The following is a 15679-nucleotide window of genomic DNA, read 5'->3' as shown; positions in this document are numbered from 1 at the left end:
GAAAATATCTTACAGGCAGGAATTAAAAGGAAAGTAATTTTTAAACAGGCACACACCAAGCAAAAATACACTTTGGATTTCTTCTACCAGTGATTCATAACTGCATGGAAAAAAGCCAACTATAGCTGTTTTGCCCTACTTCCTGAACTTGAACAAGTCTATAGATGGATTATTTGACTCAGATGTTGAACTGCATATCCATATAGTATGAGCTTCAAGATACATAAGAAGGGATAGAAGAGATATCTCTGCAGAGGTGAGCTTTTGACCCTGGTCTCACCTTCCCCTTATATCATCATCCCTTTGAGAACCTAATTATGGGTTTTCAAGAACAATAATTCCAAGTTAAGAAACTTCCTGGGCTTCCATACCCAAAGTATGAGATACTGTTCACAAACCCACTTTGGCGGACCGCCAGCGGCAATCTGGGTCACTGATAGGCACAATTCACACTCCATTCCAGACTTTGTGGAGATTGTGGTCCTAAAGCAAATTACAATTCTGACATCTGAAATATCTTTTTAGGTACTCATAGCATTTCACATGGATAAAGTCATGACTCATTAGATGTTTTTGAAATTATCTAAGTTTTAAAGTAACCCCAGTGACAGCAATGATGGGAAAACTTTATATGTTGATGAGAAAAAGGGAGAAAGAGAAATATGATCACTCCCTTCCTCCTATTCTCTCTTCAACTAAACCTTGAGGAGATCAATTTAAACAGGAAATCCCAGTGGCAGCAAGAAACTAAAGGCTGCATCAGATTGTTGGCGCAATATACTGACTCTGCAAACCTCTTAGAGGGCTGTCTAAGTGCTATTGCTATTAGATTTCTCCGACATCTGCATGTCAGGTAACATATGCCTTTGTAATCTAGAAAGTTGAATAGATGTTGCACTTACATTTCTGTGAATGTTAACATTCTGACACTCAAACAACAAAGGATCAACAGGAAGCTGGATCAACCAATCACACATCTCCATACAACATGTAACTGAAATTTAGGAGGTCTGCATGTTGGCGTGTCTGTAAACATTTGCAACTTATTCTTCCCCTCAGCCCTTCGCTGCGTATATATGCTTCAATGCCTATACCATTTTGGACAAGCTAAATCATGCCTAACTCTCATGTATTTTAGCAGAGCTTTCCTTAGTCAAAAAGGAGAAGAAATTATTCAGTGATCAAAATCCTATCTTCCTCATTGTGCGTGGTGTACTTGGGTCTCTCTGGTTCAAATACCAGAATGAGTATTTAGCAATCCCTTCCTTGTTGTATAAAAATAAATCCTGTCTTACTGCAAGATTATGAGATAACATAAGCAAAAGTGCATGACATATTTTGTGTAGCCTGCAACTCAGACTTCTGATTCCCATTTGCTGAATAGCAGCATTTCACTGCTATCACACTCCTCCAGCCATCAGTCCTTCAGATCAGTGGTGGATGCTATCGGTTCAGACTGGTTTGGCCGAACCAGTAGTAAAAAAGCAGACAATCAGCTGAGAGGAGAAAAAAATCCTCCAATCAACTGAGAGGAAAAAGAAAAGAAAAGCGCAGGATCGGCCCTCCCACTTACCCCTGCGCTTTTCTCTTCTTTAGCCTCTCAGCTGATTGGTGCTGCAGGTCTCAGCTGGTGTGGGGAAAGCCGTACGCCGGCGTTAGGCAAAGCACACCCACCAAGCCATGTCCACCGAACTGGTGGTAAAACCATTTGAATCCCACCACTGCTTCAGATGTATTTAGGACTACAATTGGACTGAAAAATCTAGAAGGTACTAAATTGGGGGAAACTGACTGGCCTAAAATATGCTTTTGGAATGAAGTAGACCTAAGATAACAAGGAGCAGAACTTTGTTCAGAAGGATGGTGAGTAATAGAACTTCCAGAGGTCTTCCCTCATGACTGAATTCAAGTGCTATTTACTCAGCCCTTCATTTGGTAGAAAACTCTATTGTTGTGCAATTTTCTACCCACATTGCCAAACTTTATCGTGCCTCTTCAGCAATGCATCTATTATAAGTCACTGCTACATGGTACTGTCCTAGTTTCGGATGGTAGAGTGTGATAATCAAGCCATTCAGTCAGTTCCTTCACTTTTCCTGCCTACTTTGCTTGTCATCAGCCAGGAAACACAAAACTTTTGTCGTTTGTGGAGTTACAACAAGAAAGCCTGACAGTTCCTTCCTGTGTCTTTCTCTTATGCCCCATTCTTTCCTAACTCAAGCTGAACAAAGTAAAATAAATAAACAAACAGAGTAGAGTCCCAAATGAACTGTATTAGAAGCAGCTCCTTTGCTTAGGAATTTTCTTCCTTTCTTTGTGTAGCATGGAGTATGTGTAATGGGGAAGGCTGACTGCAGGGCACAGTGCCAATCATCTAAGCAGCTTGGCTGTGAGTGTCCCAGGGACTGACCGCTCTGCGTCATTTCCACAGGGATCTCAGTTGAGTCCAACTGGGGGCAAGGAAGGAGCAGGAGGGCCCAGTTAATTGGCAGCCCTGATCGTCATGGGCACCTGGGCAATTGGCCAGCTAGAAATATCCTGGGACCACAGTGCTTGGTGTGGCAGGATTCAAGCTACAGGAAGTGGCATTCAGCTAATTGCTGGCCAAATGACCTGCAAAAAATTAGCGGGGAAGGGATGGCCCAGGGGGAGAGAGGAAATAAAAGGAAAAGGTGTGTGGCACAAAGGCAGAACAAAAGAAAAAAGAGATAGAAAAGAAAAGGAGATGGATAGAGAGAGGCAAGCAGAAAAACAGAAGCAAGCAGAGGCAAAGTAAACATATGGGAAGAGGGGCTTACTGGCCAATCCTGCCATCTCACCACCACATGGTCTCTGCTTGATTGGGCTACACAGGAGACGATAGAGGCAAAAGAGAGAGAGGGAGAGAGAGAGGAAAAAGCCATCAGGCAAGTGGCCAAACTAGTGACCGGTGGGGGCACCAGACACACAGGAGGAGAGCTGATTCAGACAAGTGGATGAGCTATTGACCAGAGAGGGCGCCTGACATACCAAACAACAGCAGAGGAGAACTGATCCAGATGAATGGGTGAGCCAGATGCACCAGAAGACAGGGAAGGCAAGATGATCCAGGCGAGTGGGCAAGCCAGTGATAAGAGAGGGGGCCAGATGCACTGAAGGATGATAGAGGTAAACGGAGCTAGGCGAGTGGAACTGCCTGGGTGAGCGACCAGAGTGGGCTGACGGCCAGGACGAGGGACAGAGCAAGAGACCTTGGGACTGAGAGCGGGGAAGACTTAACTATCTTGGAAAGGGACAGAGGGATCCGGACTCTAGTGGGATAGTGCTACATTTATATGGGCAACAACTGTCATTCCAGAGTTTACCATGCTCTCTTCAAAAGGGAACGGGGAGAAGAATTATGCTAAACTAAGTGTTCACCTTAATCCTGGCTGGACCATCAAGTGGAGTTGTGCAGATCTAAAAGAACCACAGTACAATGTTGTCCTGCAGAATGTTGAGGAGGGCACACAAGAGGAAACGGAACATGTCTCTATCGGTCTGAAGCAGTCCCATTCTGATCCCAGCCTCTACTCGTCACCTAACATTGCCTTGGATATAATGGGTGGCAAAATGTAGGTTTTGCACATTCGATGGCTGCTGTTGGATACTCTTTTATCACCATTACAGTTAAGAACAATTTAAGTCTGCCTCATCCATGAGTTAGACGTGACAGGAAGGCAACATCAGAGGAAAATGGCTGAAAAAACCAGACTGCCAGGACATCTTTGTGTCTCAGTCAGATGTAGCTGGAGAAAAACCTGGAGTCTTCATCTTTGAATATAGAAGGATAATCAAGTTGTGCAGGTCTACAGGAATATGAATTGACTTTTTCTTGCTCTAAAGTACTCCATAAAAGCTAGGTGTGAAAAGCTTTCAATTGTTAGGATTTCTACCACATTTTTCTTCACTGGAATATCTCTCCTGATGCATTTTCATGCCAAGATAAACATCATCCAGTGGATTTTCAAATGTCAGCATAGCTTTAAAGAGAGAAGAGCCTCCAAGGGGACAGGAAGGCAGAAAAGGCAAGAAATTTTCTTCATAGAACTTTTCGTTTTCCTGGGCCTGGAAATATCTTTTTAAGCATATTTAAGACCGGTCACTTAATTATCTATTTTCAAAGTTATGATGGCTGCACACCCACCCCATGATCACATGGCAACCAGTCTGCATTTGTGGCAATTTGTACATCCAGTCATCATGTGACTGCAATCTGCAATCTTTTTTGCAGGTTTTATGCCATTTACTTCCAGTTTCCAGGAACACCAGTTGCATTTGTTACAAAAAAAGTTTTTAAGAAAAGGTTCTGATCATGTGATGGCTCAGCTTACGACCACAATGATTTACAACCCTAATTCTAGGCTCTATTACAATAACAAGTCAAGGAAAACCTGTACTCTAGAGAAGCATTGTACATTTGGAGTTTTTGGATAAATTTCAGGAAATGAGGTTCTTTGGGGTAATAAACACTACAATGACAGGTACTACCTTCCACCCCCAAGCCAAATATTATTGAATTTTGAAGAGGGACCTTTCATGCAGTGAAATTCCTTTGCAAATATCTGCCTAAACCTAGTGATCCAGAGCAACTCAATGCCCTCCAGGAATGCTAGATGTTTACACCTTTAATCAGGAGGTCCGAAGGACAGAGAAAGTAATTCTTCCAGATGAGAGAGAGAGGAGAGAGCGGTTCTCAGTGCACCTGCCTTTGTAATCTGTCATTTGTGAATACAAAACTTCCACTGTACACTTTATGCTACGCCATAGTGTGGTTTATTTGATTTTGGCCTAGTATTCTGTGTAAAACTAGCCAATCACGTTTGTAATGTTCATTTGTTGTCAAGTATGAACTATAATATCTTAGTTAAGTAAATATAAAATCATGGCTGGGCAAGTCATGGCTTAGTGCAGGGGTCTGCAACCTTAAATACTCAAAGAGCCATTTGGACCCATTTCCCACAGAAAAGAAAACATGGGGAGCCAATAATTTAACAACTGGTGTCACTGGGTAGGAGTGGCCAACTCAGCGTCACTCACTCCCAGCCAGTCACCTCCTCCTCCAGAATATGGAGTGAGTCTCCATCCCCCGCCATCACTCTTACCTTCTCAGGCCAGGCGAGGAGTGATGGGGACAGGAGGGGCCATGGTGGGATCAACCGACAAGAAGCTACAGCAGAGAGCTGAAAGAGCCACATGTGGCTCCAGAGCCGCAGGTTGCAGACCCCTGGCTTAGCGGTATGCACGATTCCAGAATTAATTTAATTAATTAAAACAGAAGACAATTGCCTCCATTCTCAGAATGCTCAATCTTGATTGCATCACTATATTCTAAGGGTTGCAGCATAAATTATGGGAGGGGAAAAAAGTCATAATGTTCGTTAATAGCAATCCTATGAACCAGTGGAAACTGCAGACCTCCAAACTAATGATAGGCTTGCAAGCTTCTGACTACTGATTAAGTCCAGTAAGAGCTACAGCCACTCCGACTTTCTTTTGCTTAGTTACATGAACAAGATTCCTGAATTTAATGGGATTTGCTTCATAGCAGCCAGTTAGCATAGCAGAGCATGGAGCCCACTTAGCATTCAGTTCATTCCATTTCCACATAACATATTGTCCTTAAAACATTCTCAACTTTATTATGTACCCACTGCAGATGAATGTATTAATAAAAGATAAATTGGACATATCTTGTCTCCAAGGTGCAGAAATTCAAGTTATTTTCAGTAAGTAAATAATCTCCAAATAACCTTAAAAGAAGCTGGCATTATCCTGAATGTAGTTGATATTGTACAATATAGGGACTAGGTTAACTTACGTTTGATATCTTGATGAATAACTCCCTTTGAGTGAAGAAACTCAAGTCCTTTGAGAATATGTTTTGCCAGCCAGATGACTTCAAATTCTCTCAAAGGCCCACAACTTTCTATCTTTTCTAGGACAGAACCTCCTTCCCCTGCCTCCATAAAGAGATGGATTGTCTCATCCCATAAGATAGCTCCATAAAGTTCAGCAATATTTTCATGGCGAAAACAGGCTTGGATTTCAACATCTGATGGCTTGAACTGCTCCACGGGAACCTATGATGGCAAATATGTTCACATAATCATCTGGAAATCTAAGATTATTAAGTTAAAAAAAACAAGAAACCAGACCCAGAAAACCATTCTTCCCCAACCTTCCTCTCTAGAATCCCAAGGAAAAGCTATGGCTTCTTCTCATGCTGGTTTTCTGCCACATAGCATATTTGGGGAGGGGGAATTTCCCTTTGTTCTTAATAATGGACGGAGAAAGACCAAATTCTTCACCCATCTTCTTAAGAATTTTGCCAGAGAATGATGGAGTATCTACCATGAAGAGGAGGATTACAGCAGGATTGTGGACTATTGATAGAAAGTACTTCTTTAGTCAGCAATTTAGGCAAAGTATTAGAAATAAAAATCCTTCCATATATTTCTACTATAAAACCCTGCTGTGTCTTTTTAAATCATATGCATGCCAACATCAGTATAAATGTCTACATATGCAGATGCTTTCTATCCTTTTTTAATAATAGAATGCTTATAACATCCCATCCCAACCCAAAGGGCATTAAGCTTTGGTTGACTCATTCTTCCCGTGCTAATCCATTTTTCTTCCATGGATCTGATTGGCAAATGAAGACTGTTCAAGTGTGATGTTCTATCTTATCCTGACCGGACTTAATTAGTTTTAGCATAGTTATCCACCTCCAGGTGGTTGTTAAACCATATTTACATTTATTTATTAAATTAATACTGCCATCCATCTCACATATGTGGCACTTCAGCATTTGTTGATGATGTATATATGGAGTCTCTCCCAAAGAAGAAGAGAACTGGATATGTCATACTTAGATTGAGTTTCAAAACTTGAGTCTACCATATGCATATTGGAGGAAGCACATTTACAAAATGCCGGTTTCCATCATAAAGGGACAAATAGATCTTGTTTATTTCAGCATTATAGAGAAGGCCTAGCATGTTGCAGGCAATTATCATAATTATCTTAATTATCAAAGATAATTAAGAAAACTTACCATCTTACAAGCCATCCGCTTTTTGGTTTCTGTATCTTGCGCCAAGTATACTTTCCCAAAAGCTCCCCTTGGAATAAAATCAGTCCCAATATTTCTATATGTTAGTTTCCAAGGAAATAGAAGAACATCCGAGTCAATCTTATAGCGCCCATTTTTGGGTTTGATCTATTTAAAGATATTTGAGATAAAGGAGAAAGTCAAAACACAATACTCCTTCACAACATTTTTATTCTGAAATACGGGTGTATTTACTGGAATATACATACTAAATTAATCTATATCACCAACCACCTACCTTTACCTTGGAATGCCTTTTCTGAGATCTTACGTCCCCCCACAAAGGTCTTTCTGTTGCAAATTACTAGGGCCTGAGTCTGTAACTGGTATATGAGAAAGACCCTGGGAGACTGGGCAAACATATGCTGCCAAGGGAATGGACATCTGAAAGACAGCATAGCCAACAACTGGATTCAGATGTGCAGGATATTGTCCTCAGAGGCAAACCAGATAGGAATCATGACCTGATGAGCTAATTCTACTTGTTGTAAAGCAAGGGTATCAAACTCGATTTCACTGAGGGCCACATCATGGTTGTGTTTGACATCGGGGGGGCTGGGGGGCATGGCTGGGGTGGACATGGCCCCCTCCCAGAAAAATGGAGCTCAAGGGGTACATGCTTGGGGAGTATGCGATAGCCTCTTGCAGCCCTCTGTCAGGAAAAATTCAGCTCGGGCCCACTCAGGCCACGTTTTCAGCCACAACGGCATCCTGCAGCCCTCTGTCAGTAAAAATGGAGCTCGGGGGGTGCAGCGTAGCTGCCTGAGCTCCATTTTCACTGGTAGAGGCAGTGGTCTTCACAGCAATACAATGTGCCTACCGTCCCTATCCTATTGTTTCTTTTATATGTTTTTATATTTTTCTTATATGTATCCATGTATTCATAACTATGTTTTTATAGTTTATACCTATTATCTTGTAAGCAACTGACAAATTAAAAAAGAAGAAGCTCTAACCTACAGCTCTTTTTCTACCAGAGAAAGTTCCATGACCATAGTAGTCTTTATATAGAACACTTAATTGTCTGGCAACAGCTTGATTGACAGCCTAATCAGCAGGCTGACATAAGGAGTCCTCTTAGTAGTTTATTGGGTAATTCTGGCTATCTCCTAACCTTTTGCTTTACAGAGTTGAGAGTTTGGCTATGAGAGCAAATACTAGGTATTCTGTCTTCAAAGGTTGTATCAGGAAGTTGGCAGAGGAATAGAAACTCAGAATAGGTGATGCAGAAGAAATTTGAAATCTAATTGTTCCTCTACTGCAAAGAATGAATGGTTCTTTGAAAGTACAAGGATTTTTTTACAAGGTAAAATTCTCCAAAGGAAAATTAATCCAGGAAAAAATATCAAAATACTTGGGGTGAGTTCAAGTATAGCAAGTAGATTACTATATTTAAGCCTAGCTTCATCTGCTCTAAAATAGTGGGATTTCGACTGCCTCTACAGAGATTAATCTGTATTATGGAAGTTTAATTGTGTTTGACGCCATGATTGAATTGGCACACAAGCAAAGCTGAAGTTGGAAAACAAAATGGGGAATGGGCTGGCAAGACATGATATAGTCTCAGTGGCGCAGTGGTTAGAGTGCAGTACTGCAAGCTACTTCTGCTAGAGCCAGCTGCCTGTAATTTGGCAGTTTGAATCTCACCGGGCTCAAGATTGACTCAGCTTTCCATCTTTCTGAGGTGGGTAAAATGAGGAGCCAAATTGTTGGGGGCAATAGGCTGACTCTGTAAACCACTTAAAGAGGGCTTTAAAGCAGTATATAAGTTCAAGTGCTATTGCTATATGGTATGGTATCTGACTGGAAAACCTTGTGAAAAGACCTGAGCATATGAAAAACAAAACTAAAATGCCAACTAATTCTATCCAATGGTTTCTCACAACTGTTGTCCACCATTTGATTATAAACAGTGGTTTATAAGCTAGCCTCCCTTTTTCCTCATCTAAAAAAACTGACAGAAATCAAAGGGCAACCTCTCTTCGTGAGAAGTGACAAGAAGCTTGAAGATCCTGTTTTCCTGGTCTTAATTTCAACCTGCAAACTTCATCTTTAATTTGTTTTTGTCAAGAATACCTAATTTTCTAGTCCTCATGGTCACGAATAGCAACTGTGAGCAAGGATTGTTAAAACAACAACCATAAATAAGAGCTGACAAATATGCTTTCCACAGAAACATGAAAGATCTGCATAATTTTAATAATTTAAACTGTTTTTATATTGATCTTTTTACCATTTTGTATGCTGTCTACAGTCTTATTGGTGAGATGGGTGGTATATTAATTAACACATTTAATGCTCAGACTTTAGATATTTGTCTCAGTCTATGTTTACATAAGATTTTTAATTGCATCACGGCTGAGATTTAAAATTGGGGAATGCACAAAAGTTCCTTTGGTGAGATGGGTGGCTATATAAAATAGATAGGTGGGTGGAAGTAGAGATAGAGAGTTAGAGGTAGAGGTAGAGATAGATAGATACAGACAGACAGAAAGACAAACAGAATAACTGGAAGGCAGCTTCAATGTAATTTCATATAGGGTGTCACAAGGTGATAATTTTATACGTTCTGGAAAGGGGCAAATTATCTATTTTAGTTTTATGTTCATAGCTGCAATTCTCTTTTTAAAAAAGTGGATCAATTTATACAATAAGGTTCCACTCGGCAAGCTCAATGCCTGGCAATTTCATTGACGCATCCATGTCAAATTTTGGGCACTAAATGAAAGGCTCTGCAATTGCTTCTTTTCGTCTGTTTAGCCTCACCTAATACCTGGGATTCCCTGATGACCTCCCAGCAAGTATTAATCAAGTCCAATCCTGCTTAGCTACTTGAGAGAAGCCAAGCTCAGCTAGGTGCTAATAACAGTATTGCACTCTTGAGATTTGTTCATTATAGTTGCAAACAGAAACTTAAATCCAAGCTAAAGATTCTGCTTGCAGAAACCATAGCTCAGGCCAAGATCCATTTTCCTGTACTAGATAATTTTCTCCTGGAGCTTCAAGTGGTATCTGGAGGACCTTTCCCTCCCTTTTCAGAGTTTTCCCAGGACCTTTGGGCCTCACAAGAAAAATGAGAAAAACTGTGAGAAGTCCAAGGTCACTCAAGCAAGGTGCAGTAGTTGAGATTATTAGTCCAATACCTCCAATATTAGTCCAATATTAGTTCATCACCTCACCACATTGGAATTAAATAATATATAACTCCCATATTTAGATATTATACAACCTGATAAGAGTATAGGAATGTCTGTGGACAGCAATAGCTGGTCAGCAAAATCTTATCAGCCAGACCTAAATAGTTGAAGACTCCAAAATCCAGCCACAAAACCCACAGCTTTGAGCCAAGCTCCATATGAAATGCATTCATACAGAATAGCTGGTGGAGGTTTTAGAAAACACACACCATGTTTAATATGATTCCAGATTCTTGTCTCCTGTGCTGACATAACTGCTTTGCGGTGTTTGACACCTGGTTGGCAAATGCCAGTAGGTCTTCCACAGTCCCATACTTGACACACGAAAGCAAAGAAACTTCTCTTCGGCTGAAGAGCAAAGATTCAGTCGGCTCCTCATTTTTGTTCTTTTCTGGATGCAGAGCAATGAGGTTGTCTTTGTAAATTGTCAGGTCACCTTTGGGATAAAGGTTCTCCATGATGTCAATTACTTCGGACATATTTAAATCTGTCAGCAGTAAGTCAAACTCTTCCTTATTTTCACTACCGGTACTCATATACTCCATTACTGTGTGTTCTCTTCCTCTTATTCTACCTTAAAAAAAAAAAGGAATAGCATTTTATGGTTGGTTAAGAAATTGCAACAGAGGAAATACTACAACAGAAATATGTAAGGGTAACTAACATATCTCTACATTTAAGAAGGGGAAAAAGCAGAACTATGTAGTCTACCTAATCATAAAATGCAAACCAGCACATTTTAAGTCCCTAATTCTGCCCTATATAATTGGAGAAGGTTCACTGCAAACAGAGGAATGTCAAGTAAGCATTGATATTAGCTCTTCTGAAAGCACTGGTATTAGCTCTTCCACCTCCAGATGTGCTAAATATTAACTATTATTCCTGGTTACTAAGGTCAAATATGGCTGAAGCCTAGGAGACCTAAAGTCTAACACTGGATCAGGCTCACTGCTAACACACAAAAGATTGCTGAAGACCAATGGGTAAACTGGGTGTAAATCTGACTTAGAGCAATGTGTTGGCAGTGGACCTGATCCAGAGTTGCATATGCTTAAGTACTTCTGAATTTAAGGGAATCTCCAAGTCAACTGTATATTAGGCAACCACTGGTTTTGAAAGGAGTTTAACATGTCTTGTGTCCTTTTCCAGCAGATAATCAAAAACACATTTAAGTGCTAATATTATCAACCCTGCTGAAGCAGAACGTACTCATTGAAATCTAAAGCAAAGGTGGGGAATAGTGGCGGTTCTGTTAATACTGAACTGCATTTCCTAGCATCTATCACCTTAGGCAATTCTGACTAGAACTGTTGGGAATTGCATTTTCAGCAAACGTTGTAGAACTATGATTCTTATCCTTGGAACAGAAGGCCAGTGATGCTCTCCAATATGATGGGGAATAGCAACTATTTGAATTGATTATGGGACCTCAAGTCACTGTCAGCTCCTGTCCCCCAAGTAGACAGATTGTAGTCTTTAAGGTTTTCCAGTGGTACTACTTGAACCCATATTTTCAACAGTTCTTTGCATGCAGAAGGTCACCAATCTGAGTGATCAAACGATGAACTACTAAACAAGGCCAGGGGGTGAGGAGGAAGGAAGGGGAGGAAAGTGAGACATCTGAAGTGGCAGAAAACCTAATTCCGCAATTCTCTGGCTTAAACTATCCTGCGGCTTCTGCAAAATAAGCAGCACCAACAACCTGGGAATATTTTGCTTTGGTCTTCTCCCTACCACATTTATTTCTCACGCTTGAATTTCATCCACTGAGAGCTGCCAAGGCTGATTGGGATCAATATCTGGTCATGATCCAAGTAGTCCCAAAGAAATCCCAGGACTTCTTTTATTCATGGACTGAAATGTGCCTGTTGCAACCAATGGATTGACCCTCTCGGCCAGGGGTCTTCAAACTTGACAGCCTTAAGACTTGTGGACTTTAACTCCCAGAATTCCTCCTCCAGTCATGTTAGCTCAGGAATTCTGGGAGTTGAAATCCACAAGTCTTAAACTTGCCAAGTTGAAGACCCTTGCTCTCGGCCTATCCCGCCACAAAAGTGGACCCTGCAATTTCAGGAAAAACATTAAGGCACCACCTAGAGACCAGGAGACTGTGAGTTTGAGTCCACCTTAGGCATAAAAACTGGATGGGTGATTTTCTCAGCCTGTACAGCAAACCTGGCCAAATCAACTTCTGTCACAACTGGATCAACACTTTACTAATCTGAAAAAAATAAAAAATAAACCCAGCAACGGTGAGAAAAAAATCTAGGAAGAAAAGAGAAATTCTACCTTCCCTGCTTTCCTCCAGTAATTTAGTGCAGGAACTCTCTTCATGGGGAAAACTGAAGATAACTGCATAAAACAGCAGAAACTGTAGAATAGGAGCGTTAGGATGATATGCTCCATTACCATAGGAAAATTCCAAAAATTTTCTACATTATTGTACAATGATATCATAGAGTTAACTTTCCCTCTACATTGTTTCTAGTTTACTTTTTTTTTCTATGCAGATTTTTGACATAGTTCCAGTATTAAGCTGGGGAAAGGAAGGGAACTTACAGGAATCTAAAACTGACATGTCAACTAAAGTCACTTCCCAGTGCTCAATCAGAAGAAAAAAACCTTTCTATTCATAAGAGGACTCCCTTAAAAACCTGGAAAAACAAGGATTACATTATTTTAGATAATTAGATCATTGGAAATCCCCTGACATGTTCTCTGTAGACAATGCTCCTTAATATTATTATTTTTTTAGAAAAAAAAAATTAAAACAGCTGGCTAGTAAAAACATATTTATTTTCAGATTTTATATTAAAAAACACATATTAGGCAAGATTTCTCCAACCTTCTGCTATTGAATTTGATGTTTTATGAAGATGACAATTCTAAGAAAAACTTCTCTTCTGGAGAACCATACTATTGTGGTAACATTATTTAGCACTGAAATCTGAGAAAGAGAAAGAAAATTCAAGAGGAAAGGAAGACTTCTGAAAGAAAGGGTCAGCCACCACAAATTCATCTACCTACCAGTATTTGGGATCTTTAGACTTGATCAAGGATAAAAGATTTTTCTCTGAAATCACTCTCCTTTTTGTTGTTCTACCTATACCTAAACCTACCTAGACCTACTTTTCCTCATGCTGAAAGGGGAGGTTTCCCTTTGACTCACCTGGGCCACTTGACAGAATCTCGCCTATCTGTATCTGCGGATGGAAGGATGAAAAAGTGAACGGTGACACAAGGAGACAGAAAATATGGGTCAACTCCTCCCAAGTGACATCTGAAGCTGCCAGGCAATGTAGCGTGCATAGCTGCAGTTTTGGGTCCAAGATTTTTATCTTTCCGCTGGCGGGGAGCCTTTGGGCCAAGGCTTTCAAACAGGATCAGGGGAAAGCACAATTGCCAATTCTGTCTTAAGAATTCTGTCTCTTCTGTGGTGATTAAGTATCTGCTGCCAACCACATTTGTCCCAAATGTGAAGAGGATCAACTCATACCTTCAAGAAGTAGACAGAAAATTTCAAGGACAGAAAAATAGAAGGGAGATAGCTGAACAGACTCTCTGTGGCCATAGAGAAACTAGGGAAGGGGATATTGGTCACAAACTCCCTTGGTGTCCTCCCCTAGATTTTGTCAAGTTGAAACCAAACAAGAAGTTCAGGAGTATCACTTTCTCTTTCCCTAAGCCAGAAAAAGCAGAAAACATCCCAGCTTAATTTTTTGTAAATTTCAGGCTCAGTCTTGTGCTGCCCACAACATTAGTGGTTTTATATACAAGGAGACAAAAATACAAGAATAAATTTGTTTTTTTAGTTTCTTCTGAGAGCTGTCTGAAATCTTCCCCATAGACAGCAAATATTTAAATGTCCTCCACTGGTTTTTCACATTGATATTCTCTATCTGTGTATACTGATGGACTTGGTGCCATTTTAAAATATATATATCTTTCAAACTTGCTGCAACTGTCAAACTGGAATTTCTACTGCAAACTCAAACCCTGGCTAAAATTAAATGTATGAACCCACTGCCCTAATGAAGTCTGGCTTATCACAGAAAGGATTGCCAGATATCTGAAAAGGACAAAGGAGGACAACTGTAAAGGCTAAATGAGGGAAAAGGAAGACACACTAATTTTAAAATTAAATTTCATGGCATCCACAACCAACACTACAGTGAAACACTGCAAAAAAAAAAAAGACTTAGGCTTTCAGGTTACTGAATTACTTTATCCAATATCAGAAAGATGGGTTTTTCAATGGCAATATTTTTCCAATAAATCATATGCTAGCAATATATGCTAGCAATAATACTGAACATATGCTAGCAATAATACTGAATGATCACAATAAAAAAATTGCCATTATAAAGAAAATTACAATTATCAAAATTACCATTATGAAAGAAGCCCAATTTTCTTCAAAGAAATCGCAAAAGCCCAAGACACTAAAAAAAAATCAGGACAATATTTGAATTTAAGCAGGGGTCTTCAATCTTGGCAACTTTAAGACTTGTGGATTTCAACTTCCAGAATTCTCCAGCCAGCAAAGCTGGCTGAGGAATTCTGGGAGTTGAAGTCCACAAGTCTTAAAGTTGCCAAGGTTGGAGACCCCTGCTTTTAAGGCTATACGTGCTGGACAAAGCACAGTTGAGGAAAAGAAGGATATGTCCCTCCTTTTATTGGACATCTGGTAAGACTTTTCCCAGGTAGAATCAAGGTAGCTGTCTCCAAAATGAAACATATTTTTTGTTAGTGTTGCCTGTATTTTTTTTAAGTGTTATCTCTACAGCTACTTAAAATCCAACCTCAGCCTTACCAGGCTACTTTTTTTATTAAAAAAAATACTCCTGTGTTGGCATTTAAATCTAGTGATATAAGCTTTGAAAGGTTTTTTTCTTTCACCAAGAACAGTAATTATTTCCCCAATAATCAGAAAAAGTCCCTCTGTGTCATAATTCCAACATATAATCTTTGGTCAGAGTTTCAACCAATCAAAGGACTTTCAGCAGCAGTTCTCGGGATTTGTTATCCTCGTTAATGAATTTCCTAAGAAAGAAGTACAATGGTAAATGATACAAAATGGTACAATGCTTGCAAATAGAAGAAAAAGATCAATTGGAACTGTGATAAAATAGCAGGGCAATAATACAAAAAAAAAAAACAACCCTGACAAAAGGAAACAGGAAATTACATTTATTATAAATTGGAGATAAGGGTCAGAGCAAATATTTTACAAGTTCAATGCCTATTAAGAACTACTAGGTTTTTATATGAAATCTGGACCCGAGTACTGATCAAACCCCAAACTGATATCTCAAAACTAGTGCTTGGAAGTCTTGTTCTTTACAAA

The 15679-nt window shown here is 39.9% G+C and overlaps 1 protein-coding gene across 9 annotated transcripts in view; it reads right to left on the bottom strand.

Annotated features, from left to right (window-relative positions):
- Positions 1–15679, bottom strand: part of MAP3K8 (mitogen-activated protein kinase kinase kinase 8) — a 31592-nt gene that overhangs the window by 8663 nt on the left and 7250 nt on the right. Inside the window, exons 1-5 of one of the 9 annotated variants that reach the window (XM_026710057.2) lie at positions 13502–13612; positions 12892–12986; positions 10542–10906; positions 7079–7243; positions 5840–6101 (exon numbers count right to left, since the gene is read on the bottom strand). In XM_026710057.2, coding sequence (XP_026565842.1) covers positions 5840–6101; positions 7079–7243; positions 10542–10906; positions 12892–12910 — 811 coding nt within the window. In that variant the 5' untranslated portion in view covers positions 12911–12986; positions 13502–13612. Of the gene's footprint in view, positions 1–5839; positions 6102–7078; positions 7244–10541; positions 10907–12425; positions 12554–12891; positions 12987–13501; positions 13829–15679 lie in introns of those variants that run through there. The other 8 variants (XM_087916455.1, XM_087916458.1, XM_087916454.1 and 5 more) reach the window with 8 other exon arrangements.

The sequence above is a fragment of the Pseudonaja textilis genome, chromosome Z (genome assembly GCF_049901715.1).
Source record: "Pseudonaja textilis isolate UNSWEBS1 chromosome Z, rPseTex1.2, whole genome shotgun sequence".
Taxonomy (NCBI): domain Eukaryota; kingdom Metazoa; phylum Chordata; class Lepidosauria; order Squamata; family Elapidae; genus Pseudonaja; species Pseudonaja textilis.
The sequence above is the reverse complement of the archived record's forward strand: the minus strand, read 5'-3'. Positions and strand labels throughout refer to the sequence as shown.